The 21,539-nt window shown below is 39.8% G+C and overlaps 1 protein-coding gene across 1 annotated transcript in view; it reads left to right on the top strand.

Annotated features, from left to right (window-relative positions):
- Positions 1-291: 291 nt before the first annotated feature.
- LOC117458859 (roundabout homolog 1-like) overlaps positions 292-21,539 on the top strand; it is a 127,759-nt gene continuing 106,511 nt past the window's right edge. The window contains exon 1 of the mRNA XM_034099553.1: positions 292-727. Coding sequence (XP_033955444.1) covers positions 667-727 — 61 coding nt within the window. The 5' untranslated portion in view covers positions 292-666. The remainder of the gene's footprint in view (positions 728-21,539) is intronic.

Here is a 21,539-nt window from a genome sequence, read left to right as displayed (position 1 = left end):
TCATTTCAAATTAAATTATGGGAATATTAAAACGTTCCATTCCATAGTTTGCAGCAGTTTTATTATATGTGTTTATCTTGTATGAGGCAGCCTGGATCTTTTTTCATAAGGGAAGAGCTTGCTGAAGTGGAGCCTCGTGTTGTGAATGTGTCCTTATGCGGTTAAACGGAGACTGACTCGCAGGAATCTCTGCACAACAGTAAAAAGCCTCTGACTGGTTAGAAAAAAGGCAAACCAGTTCCGCGCGCAGAGACGCACGGCGCCTCATCCAACCAGCGCCAGTCCCATAAACCAGGGGGTAAAACTACGCGTTCAAACCAGCAAAGTGACTGCAACTGGAGGACGCGTTTCTCTTTTGGATTATTTCTCTCCATTCAGCCGCAGAACTATTCTTCTCCCGAAGTGAAAGTAAACGATCACAGATGAATTCTCAGCATTTGGAAGTGGGTGAAAATCCAAGTGGCGTTGTGTGGATTACTTCTCGAGTTACGATGCATCCGAACTTTGATTCGAATATAGATTCACTCTCCGAGGAGTAAGATTATCTGTGTTATTGCGGAGTTCAGGAACTCTTCCTTCACCCGGATCCCCATCACCCGTGGAAGTTGCGATTTAGATGAAATAGACAACACGCATTCTAACTGGATTTACACCAGCTGCTCTTGAATGATGCCTGCGTGTCTGACGGGGATTTACTGTCTACTGGCATTTCTACACATTTGTTCAGGTATGGTTACTTACTCCCAAGACAGACTTCCTTATGTGTTTCAGGGACGTTTTAAAAATAGCTGTTAATGTGATGGAATAGGGGTGATGCATTTGCAAAGTTTGATCCATCAAGCCCACCTGAGGGTATTTCTGTCACCTTGTCCTCAGCAGAATCTGTAGGTGCCCCCTTGACCCATGCTGCGTTCTTGTTGAAAGTGACCCATTTATCCACATCTTCTGCTGCAGTACAGCAACACAGCCTTTTACAAGCAGCTCTTATCACACCCGTGGACATGCATCCACAATGAGGGTGCAAAGAGCAAGAACAGAGCGATAGAGTCGGTATATGCAAGGGCATGTTTAATACCGTCAACGGCATGTTCAAATGCATGAGGGGAGTCAAAGTAGGACATTGTTGGTTATCATCCTCAGTCAATGGGTTCACACATTGCATGAGTTGCAGGAGGAACACTTGGATAGAGCCTTTGTACCAGTCTGACCAGTGAGGATGTGTTACTTCTAATGGATGGAAACAAAGTAATCCATGCTGTGGCAATTGTATGCCTGGTATAATCACTATAGATCATTCTGAAGGAACTTGTATTTTTTGTTGTGGGAAAAAATTAAGAGTTAACTTTGGTCTTTTGGTATTTTAGCTTTTTCTTAGATTTTGTCAATTCATTTTTGAGTATGCTACACTGTATACAGTATTCCACAGCCTGGCTGCATCTATTACCATTATTATCATTGTCTAATTTCTTGATTAAATTATCTATTTGGTCTATAAATTACTTGATGATCAGTGATTTCCAAAGCCCATAATGACGTCCTCAGATATATCTTTTTGTCCACAACTCAAATATATTTAGTGTACTGTCAAAGAGGAGTAACAAAGAAGAACAATATTCAAAGTTAAGATGCTGGAATGGAGGGTAAGGGTAAGGTTTAGTTCTTACAGTTTTTTCTTAAAAATGAATTAAAGCACTACATCGATTATTGAAATAGTTAGGAAACCATTAAATAGTCCACAACTGATCAATTCATATACATTTTCTGATGTAATTGCTTACCAACACGTGAGACAGACACAAATAAACTTTGGATGATCCATTATACTGTATGCTGGTGCTGTGTCTCTGTTGGAGGGTCAAGGTTCACTCTGGGAAAATGAACTCAAGCATAACATTGATATAACACTGATACTGCAGGTGGAGGTTGGGTGCACATCAGCAAAGAAAAGTTATTGTTGGAGTGTTGACAGCGTACTCAGGTTCATCTAGATTTGATTGGCTCAGGCAGCATCACCACCTCCACCCAAGACACACATCATTTAGAAAGGCTGCCCCCTCTCAGTCAATAATTCAAGTCATTAGTGGTTTTGTTCTTAGTTGACAAAGATTACTTTAGTTGATAAGTCATTTATTTCAAAATAACATATAAGCACGTCTCTGTTAAATTGAAATGTGAGCTTTTGCTGGATTTTCCGAGGAGAAACTGTCGATTAAATCAACCAATCGATTAGTCGACAAAATCCTTTGAGTCATAGTCACTGCATTTATAGGAAACAACCGTAACACAGTTGCACTAATATACTAATAGTAGGTAGCCTGAGGCAAGATATAAGATGACAAATTATTTTAACCATACACCTGCTGTGGGTAAACACGGCCCACAAAACACATTTTGAGTTAAACACAAGGAACACAATACCACAAATAAACACGTTCTTTCTTATATTTCCACATATTTCTCAAATTCTAAGCTATTACTGTCTGTAATTGTAAAGTAGTAATTTATGTCACAACTTTCAGTAAATAATCTGTCAAAAGGCCAATGAGTCTCTTCTTGGAACCACAGGGAAAGGAAAATACCGAATCACAAATGTTTTTAGAAATTCGAAGAGTCCCTCAAATTCCCCACTTGCGCCCGTCTTGTTCACTCTGTACACAAAGACAGCTGTCAGTAACATTAGCAGTGGTCACAGACTGACAAAAGAACAATATATTTTCAGCACTAGAGCTTTGATAAGTGTCTGACTCTGAGTGATGGCTTTATTTGGCACTGGACTTCTTTTCTTTTACAGTGTAGAGGCAGCTTTTTCCATAGTTTAAGCTCAAATGTGGGTTAACTCTTATAGGGTTTGACAAATTATTTACAATTAACATATTATGAGTGTTTTTATATGTAACATTTTCCAAACAAAGATGAAACACCAAATTCCTTTCTGTGACCAGAAGCTGCTCAGTGTCAACATGTGGATTCAGCCTTACAGAAACTGTTTTCTTTCATTTCCGTAATGGTGACTCAAAAGAAAGCAACACACTTAAGTTTGCAATACCACATGAAGGGCATGGAAATGTGTATGACACCAATTTTCCAGTTCGTTTTCTCTCTACATTTTCCAACTGACAAACATAGTAAGCGCGCAATCCTGAGCATTTCAAAAGTTCTGAAGTGGATTGGAGCTATTCTATACACATCAGGAGAGTTCTCTAATCCTCTGACAGAGAATATGGCGAATGCACACCTGACATGAAACAACCACTTTTCCCAAGCCCAGATAATCTTGAAAATCAGCAGAATGTTCATCCTTTATTGTGTTTACCACATCCCACCATAGATTATAGGGATTTCTTACATTATATCCAGGATAGCTGCCAGGTTTAAATGCCTGCCCTTGAAAAAACGCCATGCCTAACAAATTGCAATCATAATGATTACATGTTTTTTCCAGCTTAATTGTGTTTAATGTACACAAACTCATTTCGTTGTAAAGCTTCTTGACTATAAAAAAACCGTACGAAGGTCCATCATTAAAACGGCAAGCTGTAGAGCCGTACTGTTAAGTGACTTCTGAACTGAGGGAAACCTGCAACTCCCCTTCGCTGGGACTTTATTCTCTGCATAATAAATCTGCAGACGGTAATTGGGTGATACATAATAATTTAAATGACGGCCATTAAAAGTATGCTCGTGTCGAGATGGCTTTGTCCCTTTCATCCTGCGCATCGAAATGATGCATCCCCAGAGTGATCGGCCTCGCCATTCCACCTGCTTTGTTTGATGCTCTGTAAACACTGACTCAAAAGGACCCATGGGAAAATAAAAGAACAACAGGCTCATCCTGTTGTTCTTCGTAATGCTGGTTTAGCTTCCAACAGGATTTGAATGCTTTGTGAACGCTCCAAGTTCTGCCAGGGCTGATGGGATTAATATCTTAATAATAACCAAACTACTGAAGCTAAGCTAATAACTAGGCTAATTACTTTAGCAATAAGTGACTGAGGCCCTTTGAGGATTATTTTATCTTTCGAGACCCCCTCGTCCATGTGTTATCATTGGAGGAGAAAGTACAAGAGGGGCTCAGAGACCTGCAGAACACCGCCTAATGCCATCAGTGGCGTGTGCAGCAGCTCCATTGGGAACAGTGTGATTGAGACATCTGGCCGGTGTGCTGAGTTGGTTTCAAAAAGGTCAGAGTTCACGTGTACCTACTCATGCTGTTTGGCGATTGACACTCGTGGCTGCGAGAGGTCGCCCGTTGTGACCCAAAATACTGGATACAGAACTTTAAGTAATGATGGCTTGATTGTGGGGGAGCTGGCCCGCCGCGTGCTCCTCTAAGCTAACAAGACTCCCTGCAGTCTTTGTGGTGGTGACAGTGATGAGCCCAGTCCCACTGCTAATGAGCACTCCTTCGCCATGGATGGTGGGGCTGCTGGGACATCTTTGCACGCTGGCGAGAATTCCTTTGTTTGTGGGGTGGAATTGTCATTTCCTTCCTTAGAGGTAATACAACTGATAAGCTTCACTGGAGACCATTTTGGTTGGAAAAGCATCCTCTGTAATGTTGTTTTTGTGGGAAAATGTGAAAGAGTCAAGGTGTGGCTCATTAACTGCTTTACACACACGGACTGAATGTGTAGAAACGACTCTGTTATCAAGCGGTGCTCTGGTTCCTCGCTAATTTAGTATGTGCTTTTTTGTTCTTTATGGCTGGCAGGAACTCTGCGGCACACAGTGCTTTTTCAGCTTTGAATGGCTTAACGGCTTTGGAGCCATTTATATTTCTCTCACCCATGCTTCAAACTTGGTTTTAGGTGTATTTCTAGACTTTTTAAGCCATTTTTGTCTCTATATTTTGAAAAGGTTTATTGAACAAACACCTTTAAGCCTTCAATGATGTGTTCGCTGTTACCCAGAGCATCCACAGACTCAGTCAAGATGAGGTTATGCCAAAGGAATGTTGTTTGATGCAGGTGTTTTCGAGGTCATGATACCCATAAAAACAAGTGTGAACTTACTGTAGGTCCCCAGGAACTTATCAGGCAGAAAAACCGAGACTGTATCCCTGTAGTCCCTCAAACCCCTGCAGACGTTGCTGCAATTGTTTGCTTCTGACTGAATGTGCATACATGCATACATAATGGTGTTAGCGCAAGCTCGATTTTTAAATGTGTGTTTTGGGATTGTGTGCTGAAAGCTGCGTTTCATGATTGCTTCCCTTGTTTACTCACTGGTTTCCTGTGAGGCCGTGAGGCCGAGCGGTGCTGCCAACCCTGGGGAAGGGAAGCTACTGAGAGCGTTAACAAGTGCCCGCAGGCCCAGAGTTCACAGGTCATCAGACCTCCTCACAGACATATATATATACGTACACACACAACTCCTCATTTTCAGGATGATCAATAACAGATTGCTTGCCCCACAAAAGGTAGCATTTTCCTTGCCTGAAGGATCCTCCCACACCTATTCTACTTCCTTCAACCTCATCTTTAAAAATAGAATCACAGCATTTTTTCATTTATTTTCTCCATCTATTTTTGTTGTTTTTATTGCATTGTTTTATTAAAGCACAGAAAAGACCTCTTTAGGCGCAACTACGGCACACAATGCAACGTCAATTCGATGATCGTCAAACAAAACAGCTATTTTAATAATCCAATAATTGTTTAAATGTTTTGCTTGCACAATGGCAGAGAATGCTGTTTTCAGTCTCTCAAATAGGGAGATTTCAGTTTTAAATCATATTAAAGCGTATTTCTAAGAAGTTCGACAGACAATACAAGACATTTGAATTTGAATACACCACATTTGACTGTGCGAAACTGGCATGGACATTTTTCCCGATGTTTTTTGACATATCTAAAATAATAATCTGCCAGGTAATTGATGATGAACATAATCCTTAGCTCAAGCATTAGCTAAAACTAAAATAATTCACAAAAACAACTTTAATTGAAGCATAAAGCTGAGTAAAATAAAAGAATAATCATGAAGGTTCATGGTTACTGCCCCCCTCAGGAAAGTATTACATCAACCAGAGACTATTTTTACTAAACAAATACCATGTAATTTAAGTATGAGTTATTTAGACAGTGGTTGTGTTCTAAATTGTAACAACATGTTTACCATCTAGAGATGCTCCTTGTAGGTTTAAACTAAACGGTCCTAAACGGTGCACATAGCTACGCTCATCGAGACAGACTCGCCTTCCTAAAGCTCAGAAATTCCCGTGGGTTTGCGGTTTTCTCCGGGCTGTTTGTCTTAGTATCCTCTTCTGAGGTCAGCGTCCAGCTATGGTTGTGCAATGAGGATTGTTACTTCTTCAAATGAATCTCCTCTTTATAGTTTTCAGACGTAACTGTGAAGACATCTCACGCCTTAGGTTTATTGTTTGATAAACTGATATTTAAGAATGTTTGAGTTTGTTCGGTTTATGTTTGTTTCGTATTCAAACTGTGCCACTGGAACTACAGTTGTGGCCCTACAACATGTTCACCCCGGCTAGTGATGATTGAAATGCTTTAATGGTCCTCATGGATTCAGGGTTCCAGAGTAATTGGGAGAGTTAATATTTTTGAAAGGGCACCTTTAAAGGTCATAGCAATAGTGTAACCTCCTCAAGGTTACGTCTGTGTGAGTCATCTCCTCTCCAGCCAGCCGGATAATAATCAATGGAATCGATATGCTCCCGGTGACTCGGCTTCTATAATTGATATTCCAGAAGCTGCAGTTGCGTCCAGTTCAATTGGCCGTTAGAATAATGAATTAAGATTTCTTGGTACCACTTTACAATAAGACTACCCTTATGAAGGGTTTACGAATAGTTTGTAATTCATTTATTAATTAGGTTGTGAACACTTTATAAATCATTAATAAGCTTTTATAAGACATGAGATAAACAGGGCCACTGTGACCGGTTGCTTGCCAAATAGTGAGCCCACATTTATCTGTACTGCTAAGCCTTATATTGGCTACCTAGCTTACTTCATGTTCTTCATCAGCCAGCATCCTTGGTATCTGTTGCTCACTGAGTTGATTCTCGCTAAGTAGCCAATATAAGGCTTAGTCATCTTGCCAAATAGTGAGCCTGTGCTGATGTATGACAACTATGTTAGAACTGGTTTATAAATTGTTCTTAATGATTAATAAAGTGTTTACAATGTAATTCATAAGCTACTTATAAACCCTTTATGAATCCTTTATAAGGGTAGTCTTATTGTAAAGTGGTACCGATTTCTTTACACATTCATCCGCTTTTATTTTATGACATTACTTTGAAATTCTTTTATCAAAATGTATTCTGGCAGCCTTGATCAGAACACTTCTAAAGCACACCCAGCACTTCACTTCAAATCCCAATAAGCCTTCAGTGGTGATGAAAAGAGCGATTGGAATGAGGCCGGTATGAGCATGGAGCCCTCAGGACTGTCCTTGTTATTACAGGGCGAGGACCTGCCTAATGTTACCTTCATTAACCAGAGGTTGGTGCTGGAATGTCTCTCAGCATCTCCAGCATTTTGACATACGGTCTCATTAGCTAGTGAGAGAGCCAGTGGGAGATATTACGATTAGTGGTCAACCGACATGGGTTTTCTATTCGTTGATTGAGAGAGCAAATGACCTATATGTATATATTGCAGATAAATGTTACGTTTTTTTCGCGTCTGATTAAATACAAAAAATCTTAAATAAGAAGAAATGAGGGACAACATCGCTAAGCTTAACTGCAGTGCACATATTCCAAATAATAAAAATATATCAGCTAAATAAACAGACAGACAATCAAAGAAAATTGTGTATAATCAATGTACTTTAAATGCACCTAAGAGCAGCATTTATTAGCAGTAAGCAGCATATCCTTGTTTCTTAAAGACAATTAAAATGGCCTTTCCCGGTGTTGGCTCAGTGGAATATTATAATTAATAAATATCAGCCTTGATCTTCTCACAATGGCATTAATTGGCCTGATTTAGCTACTTATATGTGTTAAAAACATGATGTTGCACACTATTAATAAACATTTAGCCCTTTAATGGGCATGCACATATAAATATTTTGAAAAATTAACAATGTATTATTATATCTAGGCTAAAATTATAAATTTCAACATTTTCATATTTACATATGAACTTTATTTTTTAACCGACACTCTGTATCTCAAGAGATATATTGCACATTGTATATATTATCAAACCTTTATTAAAGCCATATTACACTGTGATGAGACTGATATTACGGCCTAGATACCCATCTAACACCCTCAACCATTAATACATTCATCCAGCATCTTACGTATTTTGATTGTATTTCACTTACTGTATCACAATGCTTTTATTTCTTTTCATTGCTGCTTTTGATATCTCACTGACCAGCTCACAAGAAAATAATTATCTATCCATTTTCTCCCCCCGGGCATCAATCACTTACAATTTTTCAATTTGCTAATTCAACTGCAGTTTGTGTATACATAATACTGACTCTTTTATGGTAAAAAAAAGACAGTGTCTTGGTTCTGGCCTGCAATTTCTTACATTTCGTGTATCCATGTTGGTTTTAATGCAGCCCACGGGCTTCTTTTGCAAGTCTTTCTTATTGGGGTTGCCGAGTTGGATTGAAGTCAATGACATCATATCAAAAACATATCTTAGGTTAATGAGGGAAGGAGAAGGAAGGGGGAAAAAAGTGTAGACAGGAATTTGCAAAGGTGTTAGAAAGAGGAAAGACGTGCAGTCTTTGATGGTTTTTTGGTTTGATGAAATACAGTAATTAACATTCAGACTATGTATGTATGAAAGGATGAAAAGAAACTCCAGACTGTCATTAATCTCACCGGCATTTTGTTCCCATAGCTTGTGATGTTTCACTGCACTGAGAACTATTCATCAACCAAATGACCTGCACTGTTCTTCTCACTACAAACAGCGGCTTTATTTTGAAATACAAGATTGGTATCAGGTGTGGACTGTAGCCAGATTTTAAAAGCTGCTTTTTTACCAAACAGTGATTTGTTGGCAGTGAGAGGAATGACAAATTATTGCGTTTTATTTTCAAAAATCATTGCCACTATGTGAACAAGTCGAGTGGAACCTCTCCTGAACCAGCAGATCATTACAAATATGGCCAAGATTTTAAGATTGCTTGCTAAATGTTTCACTCTTTACAGCAATGTATCAGTAACGGTTTACCGCAGAATGACCCCAAACTCAATCCATGCAACATGGAACACAAAGCCTGAAAGCTTGGCGTGTTCCTCACGTCAACAACCAACGACAAGCCAAGCGCCATGGTGTTGATCAACAACACAACCACGAATGGGGCCAACTAAAAAGCTGTTCATACAGATAGATTCTCGAATTACTACCACATGAGCAGTTGTAATCCCTTTCGAAAAAGCACTCAGAAAAGTTTATCAAAGCCTTTAACTTTTCATAGAAAATAGCATTGAAGACACTTCATAGCAAACACGTGGGGAAGAGCAATTTGTCACAACACCGTTAAAATAATATTTGCCAAGTGGAAGTGATTGACACAAGCAGGTTTGCTTTGAAAAAAAAAGGTCAGTATATTATGGATTTCCTCGAGCCGCTTCTCTCCCATGCTGATCTCTGACTTCCTGACTGATCGCACTGCCACACACTTGTAGTGTTGCTGCAAGCACTGTAGATAGAGTAGTGTCTGAACACATGTACACATATAAGAATGAAGAATCCTGCCTCTCTTGAATTGGTGTTGTCCAGACGTATTTTGTATATAAGATATTTAAAATGAAGAGTGTGTTTTCGCCAGTGTAGCAATAGGGCACCAGCACCAGCAGCAGGAACAACAGCAGGAGCAGCAGCAGCAGCTGTGTTTTGATAAGATTTGCATTTGGCTCCTTGGCTTGACTGCTGCTAATGTTTTAGACACCCGTTGCTGTTTTTCAAAGACGGACTGCTGCCTTGAGATTTGAAACTAGTTTGAGAAACAAAAAAAACCCATTTGAATGTTCTTTTCTCTATGAGCATTGTCAAGTTCGTGTGTTCATTTGTGTGAAAATACAAGGCACCATTTCATAAATCTCAGTCTACATGTCAAGTTTCATACATTTTATTACTTTTCTTTCTTAATGAAATTGAAAGCGAAAACCGGTAGACACTATCTCAGATGTAGAAGCATTTGTATATGCACGTTTAAACATTCTTAATCCGCATACATTATTTGCATCTATAATCTTTATCTATTAGCAAACACAAGTCAAAAAGGTGGCAGGCAGCTCATATAGGCTACAGTAGCTGGAAATCAGTGTCACAAAGGATGTGATGTGCTTTGCAATCCACATTTTTATTAGAAACAGAAGACCGATTCATTTCAAAGGAATAGTATTACATTTTGGAAAACCTCACTTGCAATTATTTGTATCTTATTGTGGATTTATGCTAAGCTAAGCTAGTTCTGGCTCCAGCTTTGTACTAACTGTTAACTTAGGTGCTGTTTACACGGGAACGAAACGGGTTGCTACTTTTCTCTTTCGTATAGCCCGTTCGTTCACACGAGGCCGTAACGGAACCGCGGAAACGGACCCCTAAAACGATAACGGGTCCCAAGGTGAATAGATCTGCTGACGGAACGCTCTGGGGGGCCAAACGGCTCCGTGTGTACGCTCTATACGATCATTTCCTGATAATAAGCCATAGCCCCGCCTCTCCCCACCTCTGCTGCTCACTGCTGTAGCATGATCAGTAGTCAGTAGATATTGCTACTGCTACTGACCATGCTACAGATATTAATGCAAAAATATACAGCTCCTCAACCACAACCATCAGCAACAAGTGTACATTGAGAACTACATGTTGCTAAATCCACCGCGGAGAATAAAACAGAACAATATTTGCACCCGGGCCAATCACAACCTTGTTACGCCACTGTGTCAGACCTTTATAATACTGTACCAATCTGAGCCTGTCATTAGCAAAACAGGATTATATTAGCCCTACATTGCCCTAACCAGTTTAGAGGCTGCAGGATGAGGACCTCTCTCAATAGCGGACCAATTTCAAAAACAATATTTTCATTACTTAGACACAAAAACATGGTTGAACTGAACGGTAGTAATACCAAAGAGTGGGTATTCTGACACAGTCGGTTTCAATGCAAAACCAAGTGGGACCCATGACCTCTACACATACACTGAACAAAAATATAAACGCAACACTTTTGTTTTTGCTCCCATTTTTTATGAGATGAACTCAAAGATCTAAAACATTTTCTATATACACAAAATAACCATTTCTCTCAAATATTGTTCAAACATCTGAAAGAATCTGTAATAGTGAGCACTTCTCCTTTGCCGAGATAATCCATCCCACCTCACATGTGTGGCATATCAAGATGCTGATTAGACAGCATGATTATTGCACAGGTGTGCCTTAGGCTGGCCACAATAAAAGGCCACTCTGAAACGTGCAGTTTTGCTTTATTGGGGGGGTCTGGGGGGGTCCGAAAACCAGGCAGTATCTGGTGTGAGGGGTAGGGTTAGGGTTAGGGTTAGGGTAATGTTATGAATCGAGTGGCCTGTGTTTGTCGTCCATTACATACGCCTGCCCATACCATAACCCAGTGTTGTAGTCAAGTCACCAATTCACGAGTCCAAGTCACCCTCGAGTCACCACTCTTCGAGTCCGAGTCCAAGTCCGAGTCACCAAGGGAGAGTCGTAGTCGAGTCCGAATCCAAGTCCGAGTCACCCAAGGAGTGTCCAAGTCGAGTCCGAGTCCGAGTCATTATTACCTGTGTTCGAGTCCGAGTCCAATTCCGAGTCACTTAAGAAGAGTCCAAGTCAAGTCCGAGTGACAAGTCTTCATGTATTAATCTTCGTGGATATATGTTTTGAAATGTAGCTGCTCCTCTACATTGCTTTTATCCTGTCATGTTATACTAATCTGTCTATTGAACTGCTGTGAAGCGAGTTTGGCTACAATTCTTGTAATAGGTGCTATACAAATATAAAGCTTATTTCTAATATTAATATTATTATTATATATAAATAAACTATATTTAAAATGAGTTACCTTTTAGAGAAGTGATTATATTTGTATGCCAATATTTTCCTATGGTAAAGTTTTCGTTTTGCACTTTTATTTTGATAGTAATAAGATTGGGACTCTTATTTTGAAGGAACTTTTACGGGTTAAATCAGTTTACTGATAAAGATTTATCCCCAGAAAGCACATGGCTACTTAGCATGCAAAATGACGTCATTCTGCATGTTAAGTAGCCATGTGCTTTCGTTATCGGCTGAATCTTTATTTATTGATTAGATCACGTTACTCTGATGATAGTGTTCAAGACAGCCTATATGTCTGAACTCGATCCTTAGAGTAATGTGTTACGGAGCCTTCTCTTCTATATTGTTTCCACATAACGAGCATTTTGCGCTGCTCTTTTCCAATGTGGAAGCAGAATGTGTGAAAGCATACAGCATGATGCGGGGTGTGTCTGTAGACATCTCTAGACTGGAATAGCGGGGCCCAGTACGTGAACTCGCCATACAGGATAGAGGACATCAGACTCCAGAGAAAATGTGCTCGAGTCCGAGTCCAAGTCGGAGCGTCAATGTACGAGTCGAGTCCGAGTCATCGTGGGGGGGGGTAATTCACGAGTCCGAGTCCAAGTCATCCTGCGCGAGAATTCACGAGTCCAAGTCCGAGTCGCGTCAATCAGTGCGCGAGTCCGAGTCGAGTCACGAGTCCCGAAAATCGGCACTCAAGTCCGACTCGAGTCCGAGTCCAGGACTCGAGTACTCCATCTCTGCCATAACCCCACCACCACCATGGGCCACTAGATTCACAACATTACCCTAACCCTAACCCTAACCCTACCCCTACCCCTCACACCAGATACTGCCTGGTTTTCGGACCCCCCCAGACCCAAAAAAGCAAAAATGCACGTTTCAGAGTGGCCTTTTATTGTGGCCAGCCTAAGGCACACCTGTGCAATAATCATGCTGTCTAATCAGCATCTTGATATGCCACACCTGTGAGGTGGGATGGATTATCTCGGCAAAGGAGAAGTGCTCACTATCACAGATTTTTTCAGATTTGTGAACAATATTTGAGAGAAATGGTTATTTTGTGTATATAGAAAATGTTTTAGATCTTTGAGTTCATCTCATGAAAAATGGGAGCAAAAACAAAAGTGTTGCGTTTATATTTTTGTTCAGTGTATTTAACAATGCCAGAAACATGTGAGTACATCTACAGCAATAACTTAATTGACTATTAAAATAATAGATAGATGGATAGATGAATAGATAAATAGAAAGATACTTTATTTATCCCAAGTTGGGGAATCTTTTTGTCGCAGCAGATAAACATTAAACACTTTAAATTAAATATATATATACATATTCTCAGTAATAAAGACATACACTGTATTCAGAGGGGTATCTACAAACTATAAACTATACAGAATACATTAGAATACTCTCTCATATAGCAATCTACTAATCAGATACACATAGTGTACTACATAAAACATGGTGGCTTGAAATAAAAAGTAAAGATAAGTATAATATGATTGTTTTGAGTAACAAATCCAGTCCAAATACATACAGGGCTGCGGCCACTCATTCTGCCATTTAGAGATGGAATTCCTGTGTGTCTGCTAATATTGAGATACTACATGTGTGTTTCTGTGTTTACATGCACATATTTATGAAGTGGGACTTTAGTACCCAGAAGTCCTGAGTGAGGGTGAGGATGTGTGGATGTGGGTGGTGCTCAGGGCAAAGTGTTTCTCCCTTCACAGTGCGGCAGTTGTTTCACATCTGGCCTGCCACTACCAGGGGCGCAATTAAGACCCCGGAATAAATGTAGGTCATGCAGACATGCACTTGTGACATGCAATGATACAGCATGCAGCTAATGTAATATTAATGTAGGTTGGTGTAGCGAAAAACCTTCTAAATGATATCTGTCAAGCCTCAGAGGAGATGAAGGAAACATGATAAAGTGAAGCTTGTAGAAATGAAGGCAGTCGGGTTAACTGACTAAACAACGCACTGTAGACGAACTGAAGAGAAGATTTACACTCAGTCTGTGCATGATTAACCAAAGTGGATTTGTTTCCTCTTTTATCATAACAAACTACATCCTTTCCACTCCAGTGTCTGTCCCTACTCTTGGAAAGCTTTCAAGCGCTGCCTGAGTGAGAATCAATGGCCTATACAGCCTGTTTACTTTCCACTGAACATTTAATGGAGTGAGGATAAGCCTCTCAGAAGGACTGCTGCTGGCCTTTCCAGCCAGTTGTATCACAAATACAGTTTAACTCTATTTTTCACAGCAATATATAATCAGTATAGAAACATGCTGACACTATAGGGATTTACCAGAGGTGGAAGAAGTACTCAGATATTGTACTTACTAAAGTTAACACCACAGTGTAGAAATACTCTGTAACAGGGAAAGGTCTTGCATCAGTGTTTAACTTAAGTAAAAGTGCAAAAGTATAAGCATAAAGATATACCTAAAGTACCACAATGGAAAGTAATCGTTCAGCAGAATGGTATGTTTTTGGAATAATGCATTTTATTTGTTTGTGTGCTTATCATTTATGTTTGAGCTGGTAAAGGTAAAGCAAACTTTAACTAGCTGATGTCTATTTATATTTCGTATTAATAATATGAACCTGCACAGTAACTTGTATTGTCAAATGAATATAGAGGAGTACAAGTATTACACAATTGAAATACTCAAGCAAAGTACCTCAACATGTACTGTTCATTTCCATTACAGGGCATTAGCAGTTTACAGTATTAGCATAGCTGGGAAGATGTCATGCACACTTGATCAGCAAATCATGTTTGACCAAATGTAATGTCAATGAACTGAATCAATATGATATGGTTGGATTCTTACAAACTGCAGGAATATAATATCTCAACTGTTTGTGTTTTAGTTGGTAGACAAACCCAGACCACAGCTTGTGTGTTATTGACAACCTGATGGATTTTTTTTTCAGTTAAAGTGTCCCGGTGACCTCGTTGGCTCAGATGCTTATCGTGTACCAGCGATGTTCTGGTCTGGGTCTAACCCTGGGGGCTTTATTGCTTGGTACCTTCCCTGTAAGCATCTAACAACTGATCAGTAGATTTTATTTTCACAATATTGTATTATTGCACAGCCCAAAAACACACACATAAAATAAAAACAGTTATGGAATTGATTGCATAATGCGTAAATGAATATTTGCATACAATTCTTAATAAAGGAGTTGCAGAAGGTGGTTTAATGATGATTCAATTGTTCTTTAACAATTTGGATGATACTGTACATTATACATAAAAAGCAAAATTTGATTTGGGGTATTTAGTCTGACAAGATTTGTTATTTGAGGACATTTTTGGAATTTCTAGGATTGTTTTTACTATTATCAGACATTTAATAGCCTACATGATTAATGTATTTAATGTAAAAGTAATTGACGGATTAAATAATATTGAAAAAAATCAGTTGTTGCTGTTCCAAAATCTTTTTCTGCATCTTGTAATATGAATTCTTAATCCCTAGAGTGTAAGCAATCGTTGTGCTTTCCCACTCAGTCCGTATCTTCCCGTTAACATCTGGCTGCTGCAGGTAGGAGGTGTTATCTTGTTCTTGACCTTGACTTTCCCGCAGACTGCTGCATTGTGGATTGTGTTTTAAGTAGGTTTAAAAAAAAAAAAAACTCACACATTTTGTAATTAAAGTTCTTTATAACTCTCCATATGATTAAAAGATGAAATGTGTCATAAGAGAGAGTGTGGTTTCAGACACCTTTGTCCTGGCCACACACAGACATTAACACACTCACATTCCTTCCCGCACATACTTGAGTGAATGACAGTATTCAACTGCTCCACTTAATTGTAGTTTATACAGCCTGAGAAAGAATGTCTGGCATTTATTGGTTCCCTATATTTTACTTTTACAAATGATTGAGGGTGTGTGTATGTTTGGAATATGTGTCTCCAAGGGATGAGCAACACAAATAGTTTATTTTCCATTGATCCTTTGTTTGTCTTTATTAAAGGAATAAGCAAATGTTTTGGGAAATATGTTTATTAGCTCTCCTGCCGAGAGTGTGTTGAGAAGATAGATACTCTCTCTTTAATATGAAATTTGAGCTAAAGCTAGCAGTAGCAGCTTAGCTTAGCAGAAAGGCAGGACACAGCTAGCTTGGTTCCTCCAAAAGCTAATAAAAGTCCTCCCACTAGCCCCTCTAAAGCTCACCAATTAACTTGTTATAGCTTGCTTGTTCATATGAAAACTGTCAACATGGCAAGTTGTGGTTTCACAGGAGGGTTTTATGCTACACGGTTTTTTCTTAGCACTGCTAGCTAACAGTTTATTTGCTCAGGCTTCATATAACCAACAGACATACAGTAAGAAAGGTAACCTCTCACCTGACTCTTGGCAACAGAGCGAAGTATGTATTACCCAACATATCACACTATTCCTTAAATGTAGAAATATAATAAGCACATTGCTAACAGCTGATCCAACCAGCCAATTTAAAGCAGACTTCAGTTTCTGCCTGAATTAACATCATGCTTCATGTGTTAAAGTTTGCATGGGGCACTGTGACGAAGGTAACTTCGTCACTATGGCCTGACGGCTTCGGGCTGGGTAATATTGCACATGTGGGTTTGCACAGGACAATTGTCACTCAGCACTTTAGTGAACAGTTTGCACTTTATTAGCGTGATTTGCACAGTACAGTTAAACATTGCATATTTTCACATTGTTATACTATTTATTGATGTAGTATTTATTAAATGATTAAACCGTATTAAATTGGAATGTCGTCTGGCAGACGCTGGTCGGGCCCTCGGCTCCACCTGGAACGAGAGGGGAGTTATAGCGAGAGCGCCGAAAGTGTTTGTTTGTGTAAGATTGACAGCGGTTGAGATTAGTCATTGTGTGCAAATGATATGTTTTAGCGTGTAAAGGTCATGATCTAAAGTTGCATTAATTGAGTTACCACCGTGTTATTCTGTTAAGTTATAATGCATGTGTTTGAAAAGTGTTCCCCCTCCCGTCTTTTCTGTTGCTCCTGATTGTGTTCACCCTGTGTTGTCTCCTCCCCCTCACCTGTGTCTTGCTGGGTTAATTAGTGTGGGTGTTTAGGCTCTGTGTTTCCTGATGTGTGGGGGGTGTGAGATCCTTGTGCTGGTGACTGTGCTCACGGGAACAGCGAGATTGAGGCTGTGTCTTGTGCTCGAATGTAATAAATACCCACACCGGGTTATATTTTTGGACGTTCTGCCTCTGCCTCCTTGCTTGGTCGGGCTGCTCAATTGTCGGCGTCACAGGCACTTAGCATAATCATTTCTAGTTATTTATGCCTCACCATAGAGACGATTAGATTCTTCTGGATTTTACTTTTAATAAGTATTACTGTGCATGATTGTCTTTTAAACAGGTCTCCCTTTGATGTAGCGCTGAATCCACATTCGGCAGAACTTGGCCTTAGAAGAGAGGATTTGTCGGATGTGTTGCTGACATTTCTGTCTAATCAGATGTGCTTCAAATACTAAAGGTGGTACAGCGATGCACGGCAAACACTTGCATAATATCACCCACTTGTCACAATAATACTTTGATGCTGCGTGTCACAGACTCAGACGGATGTCTGGGTCTGTGAAGTCTATTTTAGGATGGAAAGCCGACAGCATTCACTTATTTTTCAGACATAGAGTTCATTCTGCAGTATAAAGTCTAACTTAATCTGCTAATTTTGTCTAAGTGAAGTGGAAACTGGAAAATTCCCAACATCTGTTTAACACTTGCTGGATGGTCTAATTAAAACAACATTATTCCTCCCTGACCACTGATTAAACGTAAAATAACTTCAGTAATTGACTTGAGCTCTCACATAGTTTGTTTCTTTTTGATACTTGCATACACCACATTTCTGAAATGCTTGTAGTCGCTGTGATGTCGGCCATTGGTTTGCTCGATGTATAAAGATAGCTGAATACAGCCTTGGAGGTGGAGGACCATTAATTTCTATGAAAGTTGCGCAGTGGTACATGGAGCCATAAAGCTGCAACGATTGTAGGTTATAAAAGTATACGGATGATCTTGGGCCTTTTGCCCATAGCATGCACACTTAAGTTTTCCTTAAGAACCCCCTCTGATCACCTGCTCTCGGCTCAAGTCAAATGAATGGAGAGATTTAAAGAACAGCTATACATGTCATTCATAGGTTTAGATTTGCAGTCGCTTCTCTCCCAATGTAAGTCAATAGGTAAAAGTATTTATTGGCCCATGATGTCACGGACTAGAACGGGGGTGTAGTACCACCGTTTGGCCACTAAGGTTATTTGCTTCAATGGCTGGCGCTATCCTTTTGTTCTCGATGGCTGGTCTTGGATAGTTATCTGTTCCAACTCGTGGTGTCATTTGACTTGTAAGAATACTGCTTTGATCTGAGAAGCTTCTGTAAAGCTCTGTCCTGCCATTGAAAGTGTGGCCTGATCCGTGTTCTATCCCATGGGTCAGAAAGAAAGAAAACTCAATGACTTTGACAGGCTGAAACAAAAGGATTTCCCGAACAAGACATGGCTGTTCCATTTATTATGCACTGTTAAGCCTTAGAGTGCTACTCTTCCAGAGTGGCACTCGGGCACAGGTACTCCCACACTACTTCGGGTGGAGATTTACCATTTTCCACCACTCTACCTCTGATGGGCTTGGTGTCAGAGTCACTGAGCAAGCTGATAGTGCCACATAGCTGTCAGCTGCTGCACTAAAGGGTGACTGAATTATACATTCATAAATGTCACAATTTGCTCCTCTCATACTTTATTTTGGAAAACTCGAAGAGAAAATTCTTCAAAAAGGGAAGTAAGTGGTGCATCTTTAACACGTGTATCACGGTGGGTGTCCATGTGTCTGTCTGGCTCTCTGAGGTGTTTTACCTTTTGGAAAGGATCATTTTTCATACTAAGCTGACAGCTAGCTTGACCTCAGTGCAGCATGCTCATTTGATTGTGATACTGGATATTTTCTCTGTATATTTGGTTTTGTTCCAAGTAGCATAGCCTCCTTTCATGCATTATACATATATACGACACAGTACTGTACATGACACTAGGGGAGGTCGGTCCAAGACCACCAACGTTGGAGTAAATTACACTCATATTTCTCACATTGTGTTATTAGATTCTCAGCGTGCATCATTCCTCCTTCTTTCTTTGTAGAGTTGATCCCACCATGCCTTCTGTTCAAACTCACATATTCACAGAAGCTACTTGAATAAAATACAAAATACCTAGCTTGTTATTCCAACATATTTTCTTGCACATTTCAGTTGATTCTCTGGAGAGATGCACTGTTGAAGAGAATAAAGACTAGTCTCTACCCACCTTATTTCACACTGACTGAGACAAGACTACACAGACATGCTCCTTGCTTTTATGTTTGTTGGCTTCATTCTCCGTCTGTCTCTAGATTTTCATAAACCAACAAAACTGCCTGAGGCATGACTGACTGAAAAATACATAGTTGTGACGGCACAGGTGCTACAAATGACCTTTGGTGTGTGTACCGGTACTTCATTGTGCATCTGTGTGCATGTTTTCGCATAATGATTGTGCTGGCTGCTGGCCCTTTGCAGATAAAGCCTAGTCTTCTGGGTGGGGGGAGCACTTGTGGGGGGCTGCTATTGCCTTTCTGCTATGCCAGGGGGCTTAGGGAGCTGAATGGACCCCTAGGCATCAGCCCAACACAATTAGGAAGCGTAGGCAAACAGTGCCCACCTTGTTTGTATTGTTCTGTTATGGGTTTAAATATCCAAACCATGTTCAATTGTGCTTGAATGAAATATTCATGCATTTTTTTTGTCACAGCTACTAGAGCGATTTACCCTATTATTACTCATTGTATTTGTGGGCAAGTGGGCAATGCCTATTTTTGAGCCCTGACATACAGCATGGGGGTCAATATCTAAATAACATATCATAGGTCGTCAGATAATAACTTTGTTCTGGTATACTCTTATAGATAGTGCTGTTAAAGATTGCATAATTTCGCATTTTGTATGAAAACATTCGTGAACATGTCATTGTGGTAATTCAGTGATGTTGGTTTCCAAATATGAATCTTAATAGTTTGTTTGAGTCTGACTTTTCATCGAGGGCAAAATTGTGTCAACTGCGAAACATTTGCAAAATCTTTTTTGTGCTATTTATTACTAGATATTACATTACGATAATAATGTTTGGCTTATTATTAGCATGTTCACATTAACACGAATATAAGCTTGCTGTACAGAGCAGAGATTTAGACTTTTCAGATAGATAACTTCAATAAAATATACCAAATAAATACCCAACTGCATAGCTATGTATGCTACGGGTAAATGGGAATGAATGTACGTTGTGTGAACTTTCCTGATAAGGTCTGATTTATATTTCCTCGTGTTTTTGCCTGACACAACATCTCAAATTTGACCAATACATAAACTCCTGTTGGTGCTTTTGTTTAAAAATAAAATGGTGTGGGCGTTTCTGAGTAGGATTTGTAGGTTTGTAATTACCTGCCTGTACAAAACAACATCTTGGCACTTGTCCGTTTAGCTGGATTTAATTCATGGCAGCATTAAAAGAAAGGCAGACAAAGGAAGCAAATGGAAGGAACACATTGTAACTAAATTGATTTGAATAGTAAGGCCTTATCTCAGCAGTCCATTTATTGACAATGCTCCAATGCAGGTAATGCTTTTGTCATACCTTTTCAGTGTGTTATGCTATGCCCACACACTTATTAAACACTTTTGGCTGAAGTGAGAGTGTTGTCCTCCACCTCTTGAGTAATATTTTATTTAATAATGCTTTGCGTGCAACATGTCACCAGCGGATCAAATTCTCACCCCTTCCACAATGTGTGAGGTGTTATCTATCCGGGTAAACACTTGTCTGTGTGGGATTTATTGGTTGCAGCGGGAGCGTAAGAGCTCATCACTTTGGTGCACGGTGGCGATTATGTGCTTTACAGGGCCATCGGCACATTAAAGCCTGACCTATGGAGGCTGTGTGAGATAGTGTTTGCAGTAGGCACGAAAAGACAGCAGTCAATTACATTAATGCCACATTCTCTTTATCCTCTTCTCTCCTTTTTGGGTTGTTTGCTGTTCGAAACCCAATCCCATTTTGGCTGGAGGACTAATTCATTTAAATTGGATTTAGATTTAACAAATAGTAACTCATGTAGCTTGTTTTGTGGAATCTACTCTAGGGTTTTACATATTTACACAACACCGGAGAACAAAAGGGGAGAAATGAGTGAGTGTGTGGACAGGGTTGGAGGTGGGCTGGATGTGCTGTGCTGGGGGATTGGAAAGAGATGGAAGGAATGTAAGATGTGCATTGGACTTGTGTACCTGGATCTCATTAGGGAGGTTTGCTTTGTCCGCTGGCTCAAAGGGACTCATTGCTGCACAGTTTCTTTCAGAAGACCAGCGGGATTGACATCTCAGCAGTGTATGAGGCATTAGAGGTGATTTTGTGGTTGTTAGTGTCGGCAGG

This window comes from Pseudochaenichthys georgianus, chromosome 14, assembly GCF_902827115.2.
Source record: "Pseudochaenichthys georgianus chromosome 14, fPseGeo1.2, whole genome shotgun sequence".
NCBI lineage: Eukaryota > Metazoa > Chordata > Actinopteri > Perciformes > Channichthyidae > Pseudochaenichthys > Pseudochaenichthys georgianus.
Note: the sequence above shows the minus strand (reverse complement) of the source record. Positions and strands in the feature narration are given on the sequence as shown.